This window comes from Ciconia boyciana, chromosome 1 (assembly GCF_034638445.1).
Source record: "Ciconia boyciana chromosome 1, ASM3463844v1, whole genome shotgun sequence".
In the NCBI taxonomy this organism is placed as follows: domain Eukaryota; kingdom Metazoa; phylum Chordata; class Aves; order Ciconiiformes; family Ciconiidae; genus Ciconia; species Ciconia boyciana.
Genome location: NC_132934.1, coordinates 109289216 through 109314678, shown reverse-complemented (window position 1 = coordinate 109314678; position 25463 = coordinate 109289216). Strand labels below are relative to the sequence as shown.

The 25463-nt window shown below is 42.5% G+C and overlaps 2 protein-coding genes across 4 annotated transcripts in view; one reads left to right on the top strand and one right to left on the bottom strand.

Annotated features, from left to right (window-relative positions):
- The first annotated feature begins 3662 nt into the window (after positions 1–3662).
- HSPA13 (heat shock protein family A (Hsp70) member 13) lies at positions 3663–12196 on the top strand. The gene is made up of 5 exons (XM_072886184.1): positions 3663–3778; positions 4957–5297; positions 5799–6012; positions 6635–6802; positions 8653–12196. Exons 1-5 carry the CDS (start codon positions 3754–3756, stop codon positions 9321–9323), a joined length of 1419 nt encoding a protein of 472 aa, XP_072742285.1. The 5' UTR covers positions 3663–3753; the 3' UTR covers positions 9324–12196.
- Positions 12197–14540: 2344 nt separating this feature from the next.
- LOC140662604 (multidrug resistance-associated protein 1-like) overlaps positions 14541–25463 on the bottom strand; it is a 43438-nt gene continuing 32515 nt past the window's right edge. For all 3 annotated transcript variants that reach the window (XM_072886159.1, XM_072886167.1, XM_072886176.1), the window contains 6 exons: positions 24780–24881; positions 20144–20287; positions 19317–19475; positions 16631–16797; positions 15425–15619; positions 14541–14922 (listed from right to left, as the gene is read on the bottom strand). In XM_072886159.1, the coding sequence (XP_072742260.1) occupies positions 14811–14922; positions 15425–15619; positions 16631–16797; positions 19317–19475; positions 20144–20287; positions 24780–24881 (879 nt within the window). In that variant the 3' untranslated portion in view covers positions 14541–14810. The remainder of the gene's footprint in view (positions 14923–15424; positions 15620–16630; positions 16798–19316; positions 19476–20143; positions 20288–24779; positions 24882–25463) is intronic.

Genomic DNA, 25463 nt, shown 5'->3' with positions numbered 1-25463 from the left:
TCTGATGGGAGACCATTTTAAAACCAGCCTCTGCTCTTACATTGTAAGAACAACTCTCTCCCTCAAGCTACTTGCAGACAAAAACATGTTTACCTCCACCTATCAAAGCACCAGGGGAAAACAACAGCCCCTTGAAGAAAATTAATCCCTGAAAACCTTTTGAAATGTTATAAACAGCTTATTACCAGGGTAAACAGATGCACTAATAAGGATAAACAAGCACTTGGCCCAGACCCTCGGAGGGAGTTAGCTGCATGCCCACCATCCACTCAAGTCAGTGGCAAACAAGTGTTGAGGGCCCGGTGGGTGGTCACGGCAAACAAGTGTTGAGGGCCCGGTGGGTGGTCACCAAGGGTGGGTTGATGCTGCACAGCTGGAACAGCCCAGGTGTCCAACCCAGCAGATACCAGAAGCGGTTCAGTCCTAGTAGCCCATGTCACCACAGCATCTCGCTGACCCTAATTCAGCTACATCCAGTGAAGCTTTATCACAGTGATGGGCTTTTTAAAAGGAGTTGTATGAGTCTGAACTTCCACTGCCCACCCTTAGGTGAGGACGTTAAACACAGCAACGTGCGCCTTGCATGCCATTACAGTGAAGTGGCTAAAGCATGTTGTTTCAGGAGAAAAAGGCCTGCCTTCCACTGCCTGCCCCTAATCATGTTTATGTATTCCCCATGAGGCAGTCTATGGGGCAGGGGCTACCCATAGCTTTCCCCTCTCAGCCAAACAAGCCTCTCCTTCTATTGATCAATGAATATTTAACTATTCTGTGCAAAATCAAGCAATTTTCTCCAGAAACACTGAATGTTCCCTTCTGCTCCTGAACAATCCGCTCCTGGGTGTAGCACCCCCTCAGATAAAGGAAGAAAATGGAAACAGGTCTCACCCTCCTGGACGAGAGCTCTGCGAGGGTAGGTAAAAGAAGCTCATCCAGAAGACACTCTGGTAATGCCCAAAAAAACAAGGGCAAGCTTACTAGGATTAGTCCTGCCAATTTTGCAGATGCAAGAGAAAAGACCTCTGTGCAGAGTCCAGGAGTATGCATGAGCAGGTCCTGATAGATCATGGAGAAGATGTGGGGGGAAAAAATTAGGCACTTCTGGACTTCATCTAAGCATGGGTGCTGAAGATCAAACGTTGCCTTCAAGAGACTACAGAGTACATAGCGTGGATCCAGCCTTCAAACTACACAAAAGCCAAAAACAGCTGCAGGGAGGAAGGTGGCTTCTGAAGGACTTTCTGGCATGATATACCTTTGCTGCAGGACAGAAAGCCTGCTGAGATGATTTGACTCCCAGGCAGGTGGCCTGTGCTGTGTAATTCTGCAGGGAACAGCCAGGCCTCCAGGGAGTCAGTCTCAGGTGGGGAGGCCTTGACTGATATGCTGAATTCATTAAGCAGCTTTGTTTTCAAGAAATAGAATGGAAGCTATATAGGAAAGGGCATTTGAATTCTGTCCTTCAGCAGGTATGTTATCAAGTGATCCCAATGTCTTTCAGAGTTTTAACCTCCAGGATGAAAAGCAGAGCCTGGCCTATGCTTTAGAAAAGGATGAAATCTCTGAAATGAGGCTTTGTATCAGTATTTTTAAAAAACATCCCTACGTATCTGCCTTCCGCGGTGTGACATTTCAGATGCTGTCTATGTGTTAAAGCATCTGGTTGCTACCAAATATCAAAATTATGAACAAAACCCAGTTTAATCGTATGCCCTGTTTTCACTAGATCTTTTTTTTCTGCTCACCATCCACTGACAGTTGCATAAAATACAAAGTGCCTGCACTTGAGTTACACAAGTGAAGAAATACTGTAAACAAGTTTTCCCCCACCTAAAGAACTTAAGGATGACCACAATTACAATGGCGTCACTTCAAGAAACATGATTAAATTATTGAACTCTGATGCATGGAAAATAAATTAGTTAGATACATAATTAGAAAACAGTCAGATCATGAGTCATTAAGAAGGCTGAATGGCTTAACTTTCTCTTCCCTGACCAAGGAGTTTCCACCTTCTCATGCAGAGAATAAATCACATCACCATGTTAACAACGGAGGATGCAGACATTTTTTACTATTAAGTTAAAGTGGTGCTGCTTTTTGCATAAAGAAGCAGCTTATAAGAAGTAAGCTCCTGGGAATTACTTTTGGGTGATGTGTCTTCCCATCACTTAGGAGAAATAGAGGTGCTAGGGATAGTAACTGCAATCAAACGTAGCCAAACTTTTCTTCCACTATGCTAATTGTTACTAGCTATTCATTTATTAATATTTTCTATTAAAAAACGTCCAACTTAAACTGCATTAAGGAAACACCAGATTCTCACAATTAATTCCTGCCTGAAATGGAAACCTGATCTGCAGGAACCTGAAAATCTGCTACTCCTTATGAGAGCAGAGTTTAGCCGAGGGACAGCTGACAAGAAGCAACCCCACACTGTACTTCATGTTGTATTTCTTGGATTAATTACTACTTCTGCTCCTCCAGGATGCATTTGAAGGGCAGGTTTCATCTGCAGAAGTCTCCTTACTTGGCTAAATGTCAGATGGGCAAGAAGGAAATCTCCCCTCATCATTGATATGAAGAGGTAAAAGCTGCCATGGCTGTCTCGCTGTTGAACCATAACATTCAAAGAACACTGTTTAGTTGCAAAAATGCATCAGAGCACTTTAGGGAGAGGAGATGAAATGTCTTCAAAAGGAAAAGTGTAACCTCAGTGCAAAAGATCCTGGTGCTCTCTCCAAAGACAGCATGAGCGAGCAGATGAAACACGAGTGCTCTGCTTCAGCTTAACGCGTTGGACCAAACAGCCTTCCCAGGTCCCGTATGGCCCCGGCCTGCCGCCAGGACAGGCACCGGGAGTAAACCTCAGGCCCCTGAGCAGGGGGTTTCCTCGTCCCCGGCTAAGGCCACCTCACCGCAGCACCCAGCGCTCTTCCAAAAAGCCGCGGCCGCAGCAGCCCCCCGTTGTGCGATGGCCGGACCCATCGCTTTGCTGTTTGTTTCTGCCCCAGGCCTGACAGGGCAGCTGCCCACCTCACCTTAGCGAAAGGCTCTGAAACATGAATGCCAGTAATAATATATTTTTTTTAAAAAGTTATAATTATTTTTAAAGGCCTAACAGTTTTAACGTGTGCTGATTTGGCAGTGCCGGATCTACGGTCTCTAACGCCTCACGCCGGCAGGCGGGCGCTCGGAGGACGGCAGCGGCACCTGCCTAGGCCGGGCCCCCGCGCCACGTCCCTGCCCCGCACCGCGGCATGCCGCCTGCCCGTGCCGCCAGCGGAGGAGGACGCTGGGGACGGGCGGGAAGCTAGGCGTCGTTACCGCCCCAGACACCAAGCCGCTGCCATGGCGCGCAGCGCACCCCCCCCCCCCCCAGCCATGACGGCCACGGCCGGGGCTGCCGCGCCGCCACAAACCGAACTACCGCTCCCAGCAGGCAGCGTGACCCGCCCAGCCCTGACTTGCGCATGCGCCGGGAGGCGTGAGGTGCATCTTCCCTCGCTACCTGTTCTGCCCCTCCCGTGCCGCCGACTGACTCTTCTCTCAGCCCATTGGCTGGTGTCCGCCGGAAATAGTCGCGCCCCTGTGCCTCCTGGGAGTTGTGGTTTTCTCGCCCCCTACAGCAGCCGAGAGCCACTGGGCGGGCGGGACGCGCGTACCACCTGTCCCGGCGTGCCGCGCGGCGCGGCCCGGAAGGAGCCGTTAGCAGTCGGCGTTGGCGGGCGCTGCTGGAGCCGGCGGGCAGCCATGGCCGGGCAGATGGCGGTGCTGGGTGAGCGCGGGCGGAGGCCCAGGGGCCTGGTCCGCCCCTCGGGTTGCTGAGGGGACGGTGCCCGGGAGGCGGGCGGCGGTGGGACCGGCGGAGCGCTGGGGAGCCCCCGCCCCGCCCCGCCTGTGGTGGCCTCCGCCTGGCAGGGCCCAGGCGCGTCTCGTCACCCTGCCTCGGGGCGGGCGCTGACCGCGGCTTTGTGGTTTTGCTGGGGCTCTCGCGGTCTTTCTGACAACGTTATCACCCCGGGCTGGCTTTTCAGGATGGCACGGCTTCCTGTGGCGTGTTCGGTGTGTTCCTCTGTTTGCAAAGCCGACGTGCTCAGTGGCCTATTGCTAGGAAATGCCTTGGGAGATTCACGGCCGAAAGTAAACCTGTTCTTTCTCACTAGTCTGTTTGAAGGACAGCTGTGACCGCCTTTCCCTGCTGGGGAAAAGAGCTTATCCACTCTTTATAATTTAAGTAATTTAGATTTCTTCTTGAGATTTTGTTTGTTTGTTGGTGCTTTATTTTCTTTTCTGAGGCATTGCTTTATGTTACATTTCTGGGTTTTCTGTTTAACATACGTAAAATTAAAAAAAAACCCAAACCTACTCTGCCCTTAAACTAGTCTACCCCTTGATTTCAAGGCATAGAAAAGATTCAGAGGTGCAGGAAGATGCTCTTTGGGAGCTATGGCTGAAATAGGAGTTAGCATGGTTTTGCATCTCCTTATTTTGGGACTTCTAGTGAAGTTGGAGGAGGTGTTTGAATGTGGAGTTTTTCTTTTCACTGTGGTTTTGTGCAGCCTCATTAACTAGATGTCCCTTAGGGGCTGTTCATAGTCAATCCCCCCCAAAATACTAATTAACCTATATTTTTGAAGTACCTTGGAGAGAAAAAGAATTATTACAGGGTGGTGATATTTTTTTCTTTGCTGTACCTCTTGGGCTTTTTTTAACCAGTTTAGTATTTAATGCCTAAGATTTTTGATTCTTCTAACCACTTTTTGTTGAATTAAGAGATGTGAACTTGCTGGTCACCTTTGAAGAAATCGAAAACTAATTAGGTGGCTGAACAGGCTTCAGAGTGTGAAATAAAACTGCATGAGGTGTAACGTATAATGCTGTGTAACTTGCATTGACTTCTTAATTTGCAGCAGTAGATACTCTAACCCTATTTTTTTAAAATCTGTGTTTCAGGTTCGGCTATTCTGGCTCTCTTGTTAGCTGGCTATCTAGCACAGCAATATTTACCGATGCCTACACCAAAAGTAATTGGGATTGACCTTGGCACGACTTACTGCTCTGTTGGTGTCTTTCTTCCTGGAACAGGGCAGGTGAAGGTTATTGCAGATGAAAACGGGCACAACAGCATACCAAGTATAGTCTCTTTCACAGACAGAGATGTGTATGTAGGATATGATGGCCTAGAACTGGCTGATTCAAATCCTCAGAACACCATATATGATGCAAAAAGATTCATTGGGAAAATCTTCACTTCAGAAGAACTGAAAAGTGAAAGTAGCAGGTATCCTTTTAAGGTAAGTAGCTATCTTCTTCAGTTCTCTCCAAGCAGTAAGCTGTAGGATGCTTGAAATGTAGTAGGTGACCAGCTTGTCTGACCTTGAGTCATTTGGCTAAATCTGATAACTCCAGAACACTCCAGATCTAAACCTGTTTGCTTCCTTTCTGAAAGAACCTGTGGGAAGCTTTATCAGTAGCGTAAATCTAATGATTAAAAAGCATTGCTTTTATCTTTGAATGTGGTGTTGAAGTTGATTACACAGTTGCTAGGTCTTAACTTTTTTTTTTATGTGTCTTACCTGGGCACAGTGGGTGTCGCTACTTTGGATTTACTCTGACCCCTTAAGTTGCATGTTTTGCATAACACTCGTAGTCAAGGAATAAAAGTGATTCAGGAAGTGGCAAAAGCACATTCATATTTTTCCAGAATAAACAGACTATTTGTGAATAAAACATTTGGTGGGAGAGCATAAGAAAAAGATTTCTCACCTGTGGGTTGTGTTGCTTTTTATTCTTAGATTTTCAACAACAATGGATCAGCTGAATTTTCCGTGACAACTAATGAAACTTTTCGCATCACTCCAGAGCATATTGGCTCTCAGCTGCTACTGAAATTGAAGAGAATGGCAGAAGACTATCTTGGCATGCTTATTTTGAAGGCGGTCATCTCTGTGCCAGCAGAGTTTGATGAAAGGCAAAGGAGTGCTACCATTAAGGCAGCTAACCTTGCAGGTGATGTCTCTTTATTCCATCATTTTTCTATGAAGCCTTAAAATTGTCTTTAGGTCTATTTCACTAACAGTAAAGTCTTTGGGGAGGATATAGAAACAGTGAATCAGTGATAGAGAACCTCAGAATGGATTTTTTTTTTTTAATTACAGACCATTACCAGTTGCGAGGAACAGCATTGGGTACCAACAGGTGCAGCTCACTAATGCAGGCATAGATAGCTAGAAGTAGTGTTTTATTTTGGGGAAAATAGCCTTTTTGGTAATTTCCAAATAGAGAGACTATATAGAGCACCCTTGGACAATAATTAAACAGAAATAGAACATGTGAAATAAATCTTAGCAAGGTTTCTCTGGAAGAAATGTGTTTGGGCAAATCATGGTTCATGACTTCACCCTGACACTGAAGTAATATTACTTTTAGGCTGAAATAAGGAAAAGAGTTCATTGAGTATTATTGCTTAGAAAACTATTTCCTTTAGATCTGACATTTTACATAAGGTAAGCTTGGTTAAAAAAAAAACCGAGCCAACCAAACAAAAACCTAGTGGTAAATGTCATTATGATGTGAGAACTGCAGTTTTCTGAGGTGTACCTGACTTGCTTGGTATCTTTTCTCTTTGTAGGGCTAGAAATTTTGCGAGTAATCAATGAACCCACAGCTGCAGCTATGGCTTATGGACTCCACAAAGCTGATGTGTTTAATGTTCTGGTGGTGGATTTGGGTGGAGGAACTTTGGATGTGTCTCTGTTGAACAAGCAGGGTGGGATGTTCCTCACACGGGCCATGGCAGGTGAGAAAAATGCTTTACTTTCTCAAAGGGTGGGGGGAAAGGAAAGGTGCACCTAAAGTCACCATTAGAAGGGCTTTTTAAAAGATACCAGCCTTATCACAAAGTGTTCTCCGAAAGTGTTCTCAGCTGCCTTTCATGCAAAATGAAGTTTGTGACTGGTTTCAACAATTAAGATAAATTCACAGGTTTTGGCTGACTCAAAGGAATAAGTTGTGGTTTCATTTTATCCATGGCTGTTAACTTTTGTGCCCACTAGTAGAAGTGCTGGTGCGTATTACAATTACTTTGACTGGACTTTTCGTGGCTGGAGGTTTTACGAATCTTTCTATTACCTTTGTGCAAGCTGGAAATATTTGCCAAATCATTGACCAGCGCTTTAGAACGTCCTCGCCTTGTGTTTGGCTCCAGCTCAGTGGGGCAGGGTTTGGGAACGTGCATGCTGTTAACCCAGAAGTAAGTTTTGTGGTATGTGTATGCCAAAGTGATTCATCACTTGGCAAAGAGTTCTGGCAGCAATGTTTAGTAAAACTGCAGTGAATACGCACCTGCTTTTCAGATGACCTGGATTCAGACAGGTCTGAGATGCAGCGCTAACTATCTGTGTTGCCTTGAATTAATAAGCTTTGATGTGAGCTGCTGCTCAGTCCAGTAAGAGTGGAACAGCAAGAAATAGCAGCTTCATTCTGATTTATTTAGATGGAGGTCTATTAAATGAATTCCTGTTTTCCATCAAAACAAAACGGTGGAAACTTTGAGAGTATGGTTCAACACAGATCACAGAATCATTAAGGTTGGAAAAGACCTCTAAGATCATTTAGTCCAATCGTCAACCTGACACCTCCATGCCTACTAAACTATGTCCCAAAGTGCCATGTCTACATGTTTTTTGTACTCCTCCAGGGATGGTGACTCCACCACCTCTCTGGGCAGCCTGTTCCAATGCTTGACCACCCTTTCAGTAAAGAAATTTTTCCTAATACCCAATCTAAACCTCTCCTGATGCAACTTGAGGCCATTTCCTCTTGTCCTATTGCTATTTACTTGGGAGAGGAGACTGACACTCACAGATGAAAATCTGCAGGCCATTTTTTAACTCTGTTGAATGGAAAGCGTGAACAATTGTTTGAAAGGTTTTGGAAACGGTGCAAGAATAATCTTTCAGAAGAAATTGGTTATATATAATACTCTTCCCCCCCCCCTCTCTGAAGGCTAATATAAGATAGACCCGTTAATATAGCTTGAAGTTCACTGCTTGCGTTTTATCACTTTCTTTTGCTTTCAGCAGGGTATATACATGTACTTCAGTAGCATGTAATTTTTTGTGTGGGTGTATAAAGACGTTGAATATCTTGAAGCTGTTAAAACAATAATCCCTATAAAGCTGTACTGTGGAAATGCTAAGAGAAAAATCCATTCTGGGCAGAGAAATTTGAAACTGGGAATTTTAGCTGGAAAAACAACTTGCTGTGAGAGATTGCACTTCAGTTACAGGGTTCCAGCTAGAAATTAATCGTTAGGTATTTTCTTCTATAGAGAATACCTCTGAGTTATCAACTACTGCTTTTTTCTCTTACAGTGTAACAGAGCAGTTCCAGGGGAAAACCACTGAGGGGGATAAATTCTAAAATAGTTGCTAAATAAAAATCTGGAAATTACTATTAATCACGTGTTCTTCAGTGGATGACAGTTATGTCTGTTTTCCCAGCTCTGTGACCTCTTGCTCTGTGCTTACAGTCCTAGTATCATTGTTCTGACCCTTGAGAACCATCTCCCAGTAAAAGAGAAAATGCATGCTGCTTTCTGAAGCTTTGAAAGTGATGTGTCTGATGCCTTCTATTCTGATGTTTCAGGTAACAACAAACTTGGAGGACAGGATTTTAATCAGAGGTTGATGCTGTATTTATATGATCAGCTCCATCAAACGTATGGTTCTCTGCCAACAAGAAAAGAAGAAATACATCGCCTCAGACAAGCTGTGGAAGCAGTTAAATTAAATTTGACTGTTCATGAGGCAGCTACGCTAAGGGTGTCACTGACTATGCCAGAAAGGAAGCTTACAAAAGAACTTCCAGAAAGTGAGGTAAAAACAAACACTGTGCTAAAAGACAAGCCTTCACAAAAAGCAAAAGGTCTGAAAAATCTTGGAGACACTTCAAAAGTAGAGAACAACTTTGTCCAGGTTGTGTTTGAAACAGAAATCTCTAGGAAGCTATTTGAGATGTTAAATGAGGACCTTTTTGAGAAGATTCTTGTGCCCATTGAACAGGTGTTGAAGGAAGGCCACCTACACAAAGCAGAAGTGGATGAAATTGTGTTAGTTGGAGGCTCCACCCGGATTCCTCAAATACGCAAAGTTATTCAGGATTTCTTTGGAAAGGAACCTAACACCTCTGTAGATCCTGATCTAGCAGTTGTAATGGGCGTAGCTATCCAAGCAGGAATTGTTGGTGGGTCTTGGCCTCTCCAAGTCAGCGCTATAGAAATTCCTAATAAGCATTTACGGAAGACTAACTTTAACTGAACATAAACTCTTCCCCATTGCATTCCATCTCTCCAAAAGTGTACTCCGATGGTGCATACTTACCTGACTGGCAGTGGAGCCTAATCTTAGCCATATTATCTTCATTTTTTTATCTATTCCAGTTACTGGATGCCTAACTGTGTTAAAGCTAGATGTTACTTTAAAGGTATGAGTGGTTTTTGAAGTTCTGAAGTGTTGTGTATTTGCTTGTAGATTGGATATCGGATGAAAATGCTAGTGATGACACACTCACATTTTCTTGCTAAATTTTATTAGCAAATCCTGAAGAGGTCTATGTTTAAAATAAAGGGAGTGTGACCAAAGGTTAGAGGTAGTGTGGTATGGTACTGTAGGTATTCCCAGGTCCAAGATATTTACTGTGAAGGAATGTGAAGCAGCACTAACGCACATAGCACTGGCAGTGTTGAGCTTAAATTTATTTATTAAATTGAGTCATTTGAGCATTTAAGCACCTTTCCAAAAGACATGTTGCAGCTTGAATGAGACTTATGCATTCACTTAATTCTGCTGCTGTTCATAACAGCATAATGGTATTACTGAGGCTATATGGTAAATTGTCTCATGTTTTTGCTGAACCGTATTAAGAAACTTAGCTCTTGCTAATGAGGGTTATTTAGTGTGTCTCCAAGGGCTTACTTCCTGCTCTGGTTTTGATGGTTAACATACAGGTGCTGCTGTCATACCACTGATGTTCTCCACAGAGAACAAGGGCATGTTGACAACTATTTATACCTCCCGCCGCCTTATTTGAAAACTGCGGTAATTTTATGTGTCTTAAAGCCACACCTGTGTATCTTCCCTTGAATTTGACCAACATGAATTTCATTGTAGTGCAACTACAAGTGTGATGTCTTTTCCCTTGAGTACCCCAAGCCGTACTGTTTTCAGGGAGAAAGTGTGGGACAGAAGGGACTGCCTGGATGAAGTCTAGTTCCTGTAGTCCTAGTAAATGAAAACTCACCCAACTACGTTGTACTTTTTAACTTGTATCTCTGGTTTAAGTTTTGTCATATCCCCACTCTAAACTGAATATAGATCAGAGATTGTAGCTGTTCTTTTGGGAAGGAAGCAGTGTGTGTAACTCAGGATTTGAGGTAGCGCTGCTTAGGACTTTAGGCAAATAGCTTGCTACCCAGCTATCTAGCAAATGCATGAGGAGAAAAAAAATTAATGACCTGAAAAAAAAATTAGTGACAGTTCTGCTCTCGTTGGAGGGTTAAATCAATACTTAAAGGCCAGTTTAATTCTTTTATCTGTGTAGAACTTTCTACAATGAAAACACTTAATTCAGCTAAGGCTGGCTTCAACATCCATCAACCCAGTCTTAATCAGGTAAGCTCTAGTAACAGGTGGTTCTAAGCATTTTCTTGTATGCTCCAGAATAACTTTGTTTGTATTAAGCTTGCCAAGATAAAGTGTGGGGCTTAGATTTATTGTTTAACCTATGACTATATGAAATAGGCTTATTATTCTCCTGGCAGTAGGCCTGATTTATGGCATTGCCATAAATCAGTTGTGCTGATTCAGCTGTTTGCATAGCTATTGTCTAAACATATCTTTGAAGTAATCCAATTAAAATCCTCTTAAATTGAATCATAGTTGCACACAAGCATTCCATCAGCATTGTTTAACTTCACAGAGGATTCCCAAAATGTTGCTAACATCTGTTTAATTTCCCTGAGTTGAAAACCAAAGTGATTTTTTTATTTGAGGATTTTTTTTTCCTTTCTACCTCTCTGAAAGTGACCCTGTCTCTAAGTCTGTATGGAACTTCCAGTAACATGTGATAATGTGTTCAAAAGAAAATGTTGCACAGTTATAAAAAAGGAGTGGTAAGTCCTGCAGTAACTCCTGCGTTGAAAGAAGTGCCTCTTCAGTGAAATCATGGATGACTGCTAATATACAGTACAGTTCTCGTATGCAGTTGCTATTTTGGGGCCTTTGCTTTGCAGATATAAATGTATGTATTTAATTCAACATATATTCCAATGTCTTTGGAGTCGTTGTGGCCTTTCTTTCTGCCCTGCTGTAAATTCATCTCAAAGCCTACTGGGGTTACACTAGGTCTTTAGTCTTCATTTTTTTAATGCACTGTGTAAAATGAGCAGACCTGTATAAAAGTAGAACCAGATCACAGTGAAGTTAAACTATTAAAAACTTTTTCCAATTTTGGGACAAGTTAGGGAGGAGTGTGGGAGTACCTTTAAACTGTTAAACTCTCAGTGCAAATAAATGAAGTACTTTTTTCTTTTTCTTTCACATACTCCTTCACTCTGGAGGAGTTAAGTCTCCTTTGGTGTTAACCTAGGAGTTGTAAAGGAAGGGTGAGTCATTGATTTTTTTTTTAACAAGTAAACAAAAGGGTATTTATTCAGATTTCTATACAGATTTTTTTTGTTAGTAGAGAAGTTACTGTACAATGGATATCTCTCAATGCATCCTTATTTATTAAATAACTGTTTGGGGAATTCTGCAATCAAGTTATTTATTTTGTGTCTTTTGGTACTGTATTTTGGCACAAACTGTTGAATTTTAAAGATGAGTCCACTGTACTGAGTGGATGTGTCCAGGTATGCACATGTACTGCTTACCAAAAGTCTCTCTTTAAACAAATTGATATTTTAAGGCTGAAATCTTTCTACAAGCAATCCTTGAAATCTGAGTATGGTTGCCTGTGGTTAGGGGTGTAACAAAGTTATAGAGCTAAAGCTTGTTTTGTGAGTTGAAATTCTGAAAGTATAAGATGCCTCACCAACTGTATGTTCATGAATTGTTTCCAAGTGCAGATGATGAAATGCATTTTATAAATAATCTTTTCAAATGTTTTTAATAAAAGCAATTTCTGTCCCTTGGACATGTCTTGTTTCAGTTTCTCGGGGAAGTACTGTAACAGTGCTATTTCCCTTTGGAGGTTAGAGGATGAGGTTGTAATCCCTCAACTTGCCAGTACCCTGGAGTGACAGGTCTTCTCTGGGAAGTGGCAGAGAGGAGTGTTAGGAACTGGGGTGGGAGGGGAAAAAACCCTTTCTCCTCAAGCTGGGGTGGAAGAATAGGACTGAGAAGAAAAGTGCAGGTTGGTACAAGGAAAAGCAAGGAATGACTGGGAGGAAGGAGAAAGCACTAACAGGGAGGGAAGCTCTGGTTGAAGAGGGTGCCAGCTCCTTGCGCCTGTTGGGAGCAGGAGCAGTTCCTACCGCTCCTATGCTTGTGCTCCTTGTGCCCTGCCTGCTGGATCACAGGATGTGGGGCAGGAACAGACCCTTCCTCATGTTGGTCAACAGCTGCAGGATGGATGTGGGGAGTGGCTCCCAGCACACGCAGAGTGAAGGTTGTGGACGTGAGCAAATGTGATGTTTGAAAAGGGAAGCTTGCCCCAGTAGCTTCCAAATTGTCCTTCTGTATTTCCAGCTGTGAGAGGGTTTCTATGTGTATGTCATCTTGGGATTCAGGCTGGGAAATGTAAGGTCTAGAGAGCCTGAATGACAATGGTGTTTCATAAACGAATCTTTTAGCCTGCAGTTTTAACCTAATCCAGAATTTTCATGGACTACTGCCCAGAAACATAGCCAGAGAAAATGCCACAGAGCATTTGCAAGCCTTTTGCCTCCCCAGTGCAAAAGCTGCGATGATAACCCTAGCAACCTTAGCCCACAGACAGCAATCGACTATGGCTGGCAAAAGGCAGAAGTGTGTACGTTCCCATGAGGGAAAGGAGGGTTTCCCCTCAACTTCTTTCCCGTTTCTCCTATGATACTGCCAGGAAAGCGTAGAGCAAGGGCTAGAAGCAGGGCTGAGGGAAGTGGTGCCTGGGAAGATACTGCCTGTGGGGTTTTTGAATGCTGTGGGGAAGGAAGTTGAAGCAGAGCATAAGCAGGTTCTGCTCCATGCTTCTCCCTGTGAAAAGGAAAAACAGAGTCACTTTAGGCTCTGCCCTGATACCCTGGCTGTCCCACCCTTCCTTTCCCTAACCCAAGCAACCTAGCTGGAAAAGGATGAACAGTTGGGTGCCCCATCTCCTCTCTAACCAAGTGACGGTAACCTGCGGAGTCAGAAGGCCCTCTGAGAACAGCCCCAAGCTGGGTTTTTGCACACTTGCCTTTCCTCAGCCTAGCACCTTCTCAGGAGTCTCAGGAGTTAGTGGCCCATAGGGGGCAGAGCCTTTCACAGGTGGGGGGTGCCTATGAGTAGCCCCACAGGATGAGGCTGGGACCTGATCCCCAAGTGCCCTGGAGCCATAGGAGAATTGCTGTTTGGAGGAGAAAGTGCAGGAGAGGCAAGGTATGTGCTGAGCTGGCCTGCAGGGCTATGACATGGCTTTGTCTGTGCTGTCGAGGGAGTTAGCTGGTGACATTGTGTTTGGTGGGTTGTGTTGGGTACTGCAAAGTCTGAATTAATATTGAACTCGAGGCAGCCAAGTGGTCCCTCTTTGTTTCTTAGAGTGAGTTTCTTTCACATCAGGCATGTGAGGAGAGTAGAGGTTGCAGACCCTGGGTGATACTCTTACTGCAAAATTGCCTTTTCTTGCCTACCCTAAGCCTGTTAGATGGTTTACTTTGGTAAGCTATTGCTGCATGAAAACATAGCAGGAGCATATCATGCTGCTTCTGCTGCACCTCCTTTTCCAAAGTATAGTTATATGTGAGGCTTGCTGAAAGAGAAGGAATGGCTATTTGGCTTTTGCTGACACTAGTCCACCATTTTCTTTTCACTCAGACTTTGCAATTATTCAGTCTGCAGCTTTTCCTAGCTGTAGTCTGAAGGTAGTCTGAAGCTGTAAGGCTATGTCGGCTCACCAGTAAGCACAGAAAACCCTTCTCCCCACAAATACAAAATAATTTAAATTAAAAAAGTAAAAATTATATGCACTGATGCCAATCCTTAGATTATTTTCTCTGGACCTCCCAAAAGGGATTGGTCAGAAATCGCAAGATCAAAAGGAAAATTAACTTAATGTGGCAAGTTTATTGCCTCAAGAATTACCTAAGTATACATGCGAATATGCATGTCCTAAAAATCAGCACCGAGTGACACCTGCCTGTATGTCCACACAATAAGCAGTTTAGGTTTTTAAGGAATTTGCAATCATAAGACTGTGTTAACTAAAAGGGCATAATGTGAGAGCAACTTAATTAAGTACTATTTTTAAATGAAAAACACTGTGTGAACAGCAAGATTTATTTTTCAATCCATCTTTACTAGTGCAACAGTTAAAATATGCGATGAAAATTACTGCTTCATTATGTTGTTCCAGTGCCAATATGATCAAAATAAGTGATTTCTATAAAATCAGTTATTTTAAGAAACCTGATCAATATATACAGATTGTAGTTGTAGTAAACAGCAGTGTTGTGAGGAGCTTTTGAGTAAGCTAGTCATTTTATAATATCAGGAATGCCACATATCCCTCAAGTGTTTACTGGAGTAAGGAATTCTCATCTTCATTAAGAATTCATTCACTAGTTTTCTTTATCGTCTTATCCCAGCCTCTGCAACCATTTCAGAAAAGGCACCTTTTCGTTGTAATAAATTATGCGGTGTATCATATTCTAGAATCCTTCCTGCATCCAGAACGAGCACTCTACAATGCAAAAGCAGAAAGGTTACAGGAGAAGAAAAATCAGCTCTTCAGCCATAGTTTCCAGTCCCAATACAGATATCTCTGGATAATGGGAACTCTTATTCAGAAGAAATACCATTGCACTAGGTAATTCATCGGTTTCTAAAGCTAGAAACTCCTATATTAAAAAAAGCTGTTTGAAAATTGCATTTTTGCTTAATTGGTAACAATGCTACAGTATAGTCCATTTACTCTAGAGAACTAAGTGGTCTTAATAGTAGCTTATACCTGTACCTTAGCAGGAAAAATATTAAATTAATTCTGTAATTAGAAGGGGGAAACAGAACACAGGCTATCAATATTTAATTAATATTGATGCTCAAGTCTTTTGTGATACCTTGGATTGTACAGATACAAAGATACTAAGGTAAAAATGTTGGAGTGTAAATTTCAGTAAGTCTGAAAACTGATGCATTTAAAGGAAGCCATTTATTTTTAAAATGGCTTAACAAAACTTACTTACCTCTCTGAATCCATGACTGTATGTAACCTGTGGGCTATAGTTAATATCGTGCAGTTGTAAAACTCTCTTTTGATGGTGAACTGTACCAAGTTATCTGTTTCCATGTCAACAGAAGCTGTCGCCTCATCTAGGACCAGGATTTTTGTCTTTCGCAGCAAAACACGGGCCAGACAGACCAGCTGTCTCTGCCCAACACTGTTAAAAATACATTTGAGAAGGTCAGGTCAGGCACATTGAGGGAGGGGAGAACAATATAAAGCTGAGATTACTGTGGAGCCTATCTGTTCTATCTTTCTTAACAACACTTCATACTTCTAAAAAGATGAGTGAAATACTTTCACCTCGTTTTGGAAGTTTTGATTTCTTCTTGCTCAGCATACCAATAATAGTTAAGGTGTGACTTTTAAACACCTGTGGCTGAACTTTGTAGTGTAAACCTAGTCTTGCCTTCGACTTCTATATGCACATTATAATAGGGACTCTGAATAAGCCAGATTGAATGCTAAACCACTTTTCAATAATGTTCAGTGTAAAAGTTTGGATACCCCTATATGTTAGCTGTGGGGTATGCCTTCTAGGAACTTCTGCCTGAAAATGATCTGTCAAAAAAATTTAAGTTTATATTCAGTACGCTCCATTTAAGACCTGTCCCTTTGCTGTTGAAAGCTTCAGCATTTGTCTCCTAGAGCTTAGAGTCCTTTTATTTCAAGCATCACCTTCCTTACATAACTATGGGTTAATGTTTTACAAGGAAAAAATGAGTTTCTTTGCCTAAGCAAATAAAGCAAAGGCACAAGCTCTCTGCAATTTTGCCTTCCTTCCAGGTTTGGTGGTTTTTGTTTTGTTTTGTTTTGTTTTGCTTTGTTTCATTTTTAAAATTTATATAAATGAGCAGTCTTCTATCCAAATCTAATTAAGGGGTGCATGAATTACCCCTCCCTCTCCCCCACTCCTTTACACCTACTCATATACTTGAGCTGAAAATAGTCTACTTCCTTGGCTTCCCATACAGCACAGGCTATAGGACTTTATACAGTTGTGACCAGTTGGCCACCTCAAAGAAACTTATACTGCCAGAATCATTCTACTTAGAATGAGAAGTGTAATTTTTATACTGATACTTTCTGAAGTAAATTCTCTGGAAGGAACACAGTTTTACAGTACCAGAAAATAACTGCATGCAACAGCACTTTCTTGTTTATATACCTGAGATTTTCACCACCTTCTGAAATCTCATGAAGGAGCTTCTTTGGGAGTGACTGGACAAAATCCTTTAAGCCACACAGTTCCAGTACCTCCCACAGTTCAAGATCAGAGTGTTTTCCAAGTGGATCCAAATTTGACTGCAGTGTCCCAGAAAACAAGACAGGGTCCTAAATAACAGCAGAATGTGAGTGCACAATTCCAACACAAACCTAAAGAAGTCTCCCATAAATCCTGACATTAACATAGGGAACTGGGACAAATAATTTTGGAAATGAAGCTTTGTGAGGGAAATTGTCTTTTCATCCACCAGCTTCAAAATGTTACAAAAATCACGTGGGGTCTCAGTGTGCTCAGTTCTTCATTAATGTGAAATGTAAAAAGCAAAAGATTTCTTATGCATTCTCTGTGCTACCGGTTCTACGTCTGACTAAAGACCTGCCCAGCATCTGGCAACTGCAACAACATATGAATTATTACTGTTGTCAAGTTTGTGAAACACTGGATACTACATTCATGAGCACTGTTAAGAAATAATAGAAGGCTATGATTATAAGTCAAATTTTCTTAATTTCCTACAGGAAAGGTGACATATTCAGCAATAAGAACAAAAGCATTTGTTGCATAAATGTTTATTCAATGAGCATCACTAGGTTCTGTGCACTGAATACAGCAGGGAATGTCTGGAAAAGTACACGTAGACTAGTAGATGCCAGGATGCATATGGGTCACATCCAGCACTTAGAACTGTAGAAACAAGCATTCAGTAGTTAAGTCTAAACACTTTTTTGGATGCACACAAAAGCCTTTTTCTTAAAAAGGCACATTTAAGAAGTCAGTACTTGACAACATATGAATAGTGTACAGATTTATATACAGAACTGATGTTTTTAGAGGCAGTGAACAGACACCTTGGCTAAGTGCAGTCACAGTGGTTGTGACCCAATAGGTAGACAGTAAAAGGCCAACAACATTCACTAGCAAGTTACTAGTGAAACAGTGATAATTTTGAGGGAGCTAGGTGACCAAAATGGACTGTAAAATGGTATGAGATCTTGTGTGTATTCTTCATTTAAACTTCATGTTACTTGCATTAGAACATCATTAAAGTGATTTGCAAATCTGTACTTTATTATGATCGTTAAAAACTGTTTGTATGAGATATATTTGACTGATCTGAAAAAAGTGTGTGCACACCAAAAGCTTTGCTATCTTGCCATGCCCTTTTTTCTGTCCCAGACTTTTATCTTCATCCAGTTCCATTGTCCTGACCTATGCAGTTCAACACTCCAGACTCCACCTACTCTCCACCAGCTCCAGTCTCCATTTTTCCACCGTTCCAGTTCTAGTTTCCTTGTCTGATCCCAGCTTGTTAGTTCACTGAACTTTCCGGTACCTCTCTTAATTTAGTTGCCTTGTTGTGGATCCAATATACCCCATCCACACTAAATCAGACCTGCAACTGCAGTTGAGAAAATACTGTGTAATTTACAACTGTCAGATGTTGTGCAGATTCAGAGAGTATTAGCTGCTTAAAACAAGAAAAATGTTACAACCAAGCATGTATGAATTGTTGTGTTTTGAAGTCCTGTAGCATAAACAGATTTTGTTTAGTATTGTCATTTCTGACCCTAAAGTTATATCAAAAACTGTAAATTTATCACTCCTCTGAGCAAATACATTTCTCAAAGGAAAAGCAGCCAAGGATTTGAAGGAATATTTACAGATTTTTTTCTATTCAGCTCATTCTTGGAAAGACTCAAGCTATTTTGGTTTAAATATTAGTCTCGTCTCCATGCACAAGCTATGGTAGAGACACACGGGAAATATTACCAGGGTTAAAGCTCCAGAAAAACTAGAAAAAAAAATAGACCTTCCTTTGGAAAATGTCAGATAAATTTATTATAAGTGATGTTAACATCACCCATGCACAAAAATTGTTTTATGAATGGCATTCAGGGAACACACAAAAAGTCTTCAGGTGACCATTAAATCTGTGTTCTAGGTTTTACTCTATACTAGAGCATTTCAATGTAAATCAGTTTATCAGCATGAACACAATCCTAATGGCATGTGAACTAATCTTGAGTTTCCTTCCCTGTTCTGAAGTAAGCAGGGACAGCTTCAGGTGACAGACCATAGCAGATTAATTTATACATATTACATGATTTGTGTATACATCACTTTATTTCCTACATTCTTCAGATATAATTAGAGTTATTTTAAAATATTTTTGCCTTCAGAAACCCCTTCAGGGACTTGAAAACACCACATGTAGCTATACACATACACATTCTGGAGAACATGAGTTATTCTAGCTAAGACTGTTAAACTAAACCTGGCATAATAAAACCTAATGTCATACTTGTGGTGTCCCTGTTTTGAGCCTTCTTCCATACAGTTGCCAACATGCAGTTGTGACATTTTTCAGGATATCATTATGCCAGCAGTACTGAAGATTACTGTCTAATCAAATAGCTAAGATTCTCAAAAATTCAGTTCTAAAATCTGATAGGCCATAACAGAGCCTGTTTTCAAAGATCAGTAAAATTCTATTGGAGTTTTATGCCTCTGTCTCTTGGAAGCCTGTAGACTTTAGGGTTATAATTTTTCCAGAAAAAAATGAAATGTCTTGTGTTAGTCAAAAAAAAAAAAAAAAAAAAAGAGTTATCTCTAAAACACATCTCACCTGTGGAATAATGTTAAGATTTCCACGTAGGTCATGGAGTCCAATAGTTGATATATCAATTCCATCAATAATTATTTTGCCTTCAGTTCCCTCTAGAACTCTGAACAAGCAATTTGTGAGGGTTGATTTACCAGCTCCTGTTCTTCCAACAATTCCGACCTGAAACAGAAAGTTTTCAGAAAAGGACTATAACTTCCCATGCTACACATTCTGTATGAAAAATGATTAGTGAATTCAGCTTCAACTTTCAGTTCAAAATTTCAGTTTCTTTCACCCACATGCAATCCTATAGGTGGATAAAGCTGTTTAAAACTCACTTTTGGAACATGTGACTCACAATCACAGCTCTCCCTCAGAAGCTGTACAACCTATGCCTAGTTCAGTGGGAATCCTTTCCTTTTCCCCTCCCTTTTGCCTAGCACTCCTCAGCTCAAATCAATGACTCTAAACTAGTTCTTGCTTGGTGTTCCTTGATCCCAAATCCAAAGTTGATTAGCAGTAATCTGGCAGCATATTTCTCTACATAAATATTCAGCACAGTGGACAAGAGGTTTAATTTCAAATTTGGATCTTCCTTAAAACTGCCAAATTCATAACACATTATCTCAGTTTCTTACAGGGATAAGAATTTCTACATAGTAGGAGAAAATACTTTTTCCTTTTCTCATTTGTCTTTTGTTTAATGTTTTATCCACTTAACATCTCCCCTGTTCAACATCATCTTGCTGTATCTGGTATTGGAGTCTCCTTATATGAAATCTTTTTGAAGTAGAAAGTTCGGAAACAGAATTTTATACCTCTGATTTATTTCTTATTATATACAGTACCTTCTCTTTACTCTGTGTCTGAAAAGAGACATCATTCAGGGCTAAACCAAGATCCCTCCTGTACTGAGCCTTGTAGTTAACAAACTCTATTATTCCTCTATCGGGCCACCCCACTGGTGGTCTTTTTGACATTATCCATGGTTCCTGGAATTAAAACCATTGGTATTTCAGTATATGACAGTAAAAATGTTACAAGTTCATAAAGGCATTAGGAAAATTATATATATATCTTTAAAAATCTCAGCAGGTTTAGGATAATTTCAATGCAATATAAGGGAAGGAGAACCTAATTTCATCAGCACTGGGCAGAAACATATGAACTGGGTTTTTCAGGGGTTTTGGTTTTGGTTTGTGGTTTTTTTTAACAACATGTTATACACTCATTTAAAAAAGTAAACTCAGTTTAACTGGGTAGTTGCTGATAGTCTGGTATCTGTTCCATCAGTTCACAGGAACTGAATTTTATTGGACGGACCCTCCTCTTAGAGAAGTCTGCTGCCTCCCTGAGGCCCAGGTGAAGGATATCACCAGGATACTCCCTAGCCTGGTATGGCCCTTGGACTATTACCCCCTACTGCTCTTCCATGTGGGGGGCAATGAAGCTGCAACATGAAGTCCTAGGGCAATCAAAAGAGACTTCAGGGCCTTGGGACGGCTAGTAAGGGACTCTGGAGCACAGGTTATTTTCTCCTCTCTCCTTCCAGTTGTGGGCAGTGACACTAGAAGGAACAGAGGCACCCAATCTATTAACTCATGGCTCCATGACTGGTGTGATTGCCACAGTTTTGGTTTTTTTGATAACAGGATGGCCTACACAGCACCAGGTTTGCTGGCATCTGATGGAATTCATCTTTCTCAAAGGGGAAAGAGAATCTTTGCTCAGGAACTTGTGGGGCTTATCGACAGAGCTTTAAACTAGACTCGAAGGGGCAAGGGAGTAATATCAGGCTTGCCCAAGAGAAGCTGAGGGACGACGTGCCACGGTTAGAGGGAGCAGGTGCCAGCGAGGGCACTCAACCTGTGTCTCTGAGATGTGCGGGGTACACTGGGGCACAACTGAGGTCGAACACAGTTGAGCTAGGGGATACTGAGGCAATAGGAGCCAAGAGGGAAATGCCAGTGAAACACCTCAAAGCACACAAGGGGTGTTTCTCTATGGAGGAGACACGGACGACAGCCCAGCTGAAGTGCCCCTACACCAATGCATGCAGCATGGGCAACAAGCGGGAGGAGCTGGAAGCCACTGTACATCAGGAAAACTATGATATGGTTGCCATCATGGAAACATGGGATGACTCGCACAACTGGAGTGCGGCGATGGATGGCTATAAACTCTTCAGGAGGGATAGGCAAGGCAGGAGAGGTGGTGGGGTAGCCCTGTATGTTAGGGAGTGTCTGGATAGTCTTGAGCTTAATGATGGTGACAATAGGGTTGAGTGTCTATGGGTAAGAATCAGGGGGAAGGCCAACAAGGCAGATATTGTGGTGGGAGTCTGTTACAGACCACCCAACCAGGATGAGGAGACAGACGAACTATTCTACAAGCAGCTGGGAGAAGCCTCACGATCGCTAGCCCTTGTTCTTGTGGGGGACTTCAACCTACCGGATGCCTGCTGGAAACACAATACAGCAGAGAGGAAACAGTCTAGGAGGTTCCTGGAGCATGTGGCAGATAACTTCCTGACACAGCTGGTGAGTGAGACAACTAGGGAAGGTGCCCCGCTGGACCTCTTGTTCACAGAGAAGGACTTGTGAGCCATGTGATGGTTGGAGGCTGTCTTGGGCATAGTGATCACGAAATGATAGAGTTTTTGATACTTGGAGAAGCGAGGAGGGGAGTCAGCAGAACTGCCACCTTAGACTTCCGGAGGGCAGACTTTGGCCTGTTTAGGAGACTGGTCGACAGACTCCCCTGGGAGGCAGCCCTAAAGGGCACAGGAGTCCAGGAAGGCTGGACATTCTTTAAGGAGGAAGTCCTAAAGGCACAAGAGCAGGCTGTCCCCAGCTGCTGAAAGACGAGCCGGCAGGGAAGAAGACCGGCCTGGCTGAATAGAGAGCTTTGGCTAGAACTCAGGAAAAAGAGGAGAGTCTACAACCTTTGGAAGAAGGGGCAGGCAAGTCAAGAGGACTACAAAGGTGTAGCAAGGTTGTGCAGGGAGAAAATTAGAAGGGCCAAAGCTGAGCTAGAGCTCAATCTGGCTACTACCGTAAAAGATAACAAAAAATACTTCTTCAAATACATTAGCAGCAAAAGGAGAGCTAAGGAGAATCTCCAGCCTCTAGTAGATGGGGGAGGGATCACAGTGACCAAGGATGAGGAAAAGGCTGAGGTACTTAATGCCTTCTTTGCCTCAGTCTTTAATAGTAGGGCCAATTGTTCTCTGGGTACCCAACCCCCTGAGTCGGAAGATAGGGACGAGGACCAGAATGGAGCCCCCATAATCCAGGGGGAAATGGTTAGTGACCTGCTACACCACTTAGACACACACAAGTCTATGGGGCCGGATGGGATCCACCTAAGGGTACTGAAGTAACTGGCAGATGTGCTCACCAAGCCCCTTTCCATCATTTACCAGCAGTCCTGGCTAACTGGGGAGGTCCCTGCTGACTGGAGATTAGCCAGTGTGACACCCATCTACAAGAAGGGCCGGAAGGAGGACCCGGGGAACTACAGGCTGTCAGCCTGACCTCAGTACTGGGAAAGCTGATGGAGCAGATTATCCTGAGTGCCATCACATGGCATGTAGAGGATAACCAAGGGATCAAGCCCAGCCAGCATGGGTTTATGAAAGGCAGGTCCTGCTTGACCAACCTGATCTCCTTCTATGACAAGGTGACCCGCCTAGTGGATGAGGGAAAGGCTGTGGATGTTGTCTACCTAGACTTCAGTAAAGCCTTTGACACAGTTTCCCACAGCATTCTCCTGGAGAAACTGGCTGCTCATGGCTTGGACGGGTGCACTCTTCGCTGGGTAAAGAACTGGCTGGATGGCCGGGCCCAAAGAGTGGTGGTGAATGGAGTTTACTCCAGTTGGCGGCCGGTCACAAGTGGTGATCCCCAGGGCTTTGTGTTGGGGCCAGTCCTGTTTAATATCTTTATCAATGATCTGGACAAAGGGATCGAGTGTACCCTCAGTAAGTTTGCAGATGACACCAAGTTGTGTGGGAGTGTTGATCTGCTTGAGGGGAGGAAGGCTCTGCAGAGGGACCTGGACAGGCTGGATCGATGGGACGAGGTCAATTGTATGAGGTTTAACAAGGCCAAGTGCAAGGTCCTGCACTTGGGCCACAGCAACCCCATGCAACGCTACAGGCTTGGGGAAGAGTGGCTGGAAAGCTGCCTGGCAGAAAAGGACCTGGGGGTGTTGGTTGACAGCCACCTGAATATGAGCCAGCAGTGTGCCCAGGTGGCCAAGAAAGCCAATGGCATCCTGGCTTGTATCAGGAATAGTGTGGCCAGCAGGACTAGGGAAGTGATCGTGCCCCTGTACTCAGCACTGGTGAGGCCGCACCTCGAATACTGTGTTCAGTTTTGGGCACCCCACTACAAGAGAGACATTGAGGTGCTGCAGCGTGTCCAGAGAAGGGCAACAAAGCTGGTGAAGGGTCTAGAGCACAAGTCTTATGAGGAGCGGCTGAGGGAGTTGGGGTTGTTTAGCCTGGAGAAAAGGAGGCTGAGGGGAGGCCTTATTGCTCTCTACAACTACCTGAAAGGAGGTTGTAGTGAGGTGGGTGTTGGTCTCTTCTCCCAGGTAACTAGAGATAGGACAAGAGGAAATGGCCTCAAGTTGTGCCAGGGGAGGTTTAGACTGGATATTAGGAAATTTTACTTCACTGAAAGGGTTATCAAGCATTGGAACAAGCTGCCTAGGGAAGTGGTTGAGTCACCATCCCTGGAGGTATTTAAAAGACTTAGGGACATGGTATAGTGCTGGTCTTGGTAGTGTTAGGTTTATGGTTGGACTTGATGATCTTAAAGGTCTTTTCCAATCTATACGATTCTGTGATTCTGTGTGATTATCTGATGTCTAATCTCTCAGATATCTAAAATGCATATTTTATGAGAAACATTTTATTTTAAGAAATAGAGTAGGAGAGAACAGAAAGATGTGAACAAAGGTTAAGAAACACAAACATGGGGGAAGGGTAAAAGAGAATGAAGATGTAGAAGAGAGTCTTGTTTCCTAGACAGACCAAGCCTCTGTGCTTCTGTACTTGACATGGGCATTACTTTCAGAAAAGCACAATAACAAAGGCAAATTGGTTTGAAACAAATGTCTCTCCAGATATGAGGTGAGTAACAGTTAGGGGTCTGACAGGCCTCTCTTCCTCTCTTAAAATGCTCCTCTTGGTTGCACATAGCATAGAGAGTTCACCTGAGGTGTAGCTGCATTAGTCTTACTACAAAATCTATTGCTAAGAAGGATGCGTAGAAATTTACTGGTCAAAATAGGAATAAAACTGCTATGGCTATAAATGGAATGAAGAAGCTATATATTATTTTCAATGTAAAAAAAAAAATGATAAAGTATTTAATAACAAATTATAACCTGCTATTACCACTCACCAATATTAAAGTCAATCTAAGTTAGTCATTTTCTATGCACATAAATTAAATATTCAAGAAGAATGCTCACCTCTTTATCCATTTTTGCATATTCACAAATTCGTTCAATTGAAACTGCATTGGTCTCGATTTCACATGCTTTACGCACCCAAAAGTTTAGACTCTGAATTATCTGGGGAAATAGTTGCATCATAGAATGTAAAAATTTGACTCTACTAGAATACTGCCTACTGATTTCAAAACTTACCCTGAATTTAATAATCTCATAAGCTGGATGCTTAATCACAGAAACCAAAAAGTGTACAGAAAATGATGGCATACCAAATGAACTATCACTTAGAAAATCACTGATCTCAGTGTTCCTCTAAGAACTTCTTGTCTGCTTTCAGACTGCCTAATGGCTATTGTAATTTTCACTAACATAACAGCTCCAGAAATCTGAAACTACTTCAGGATCAACAGAAAGTGCACAGTAATTGTATGATACGTTGAAAGGAAAAACATATATGGCTCATATTGTGGGTACATTATTGCACCATTCCCTAGGTAAAGCAAGCTGGCAATATAGAACAAAGAATTTGCAATGGGGCTATGTATTTGGTCTATCGTGTCTGCCAAATTTGTCATCTTCAAGCATTGGGAATGCTTCTGCAGACAGAATTGGTACCATTTCCATGGTATCAATTCTGCGGTTAAATATTCCCACCTCTATAGGAAAAAAGTGAGCCAAAAGAATTCTGAGAGTCAACCATTT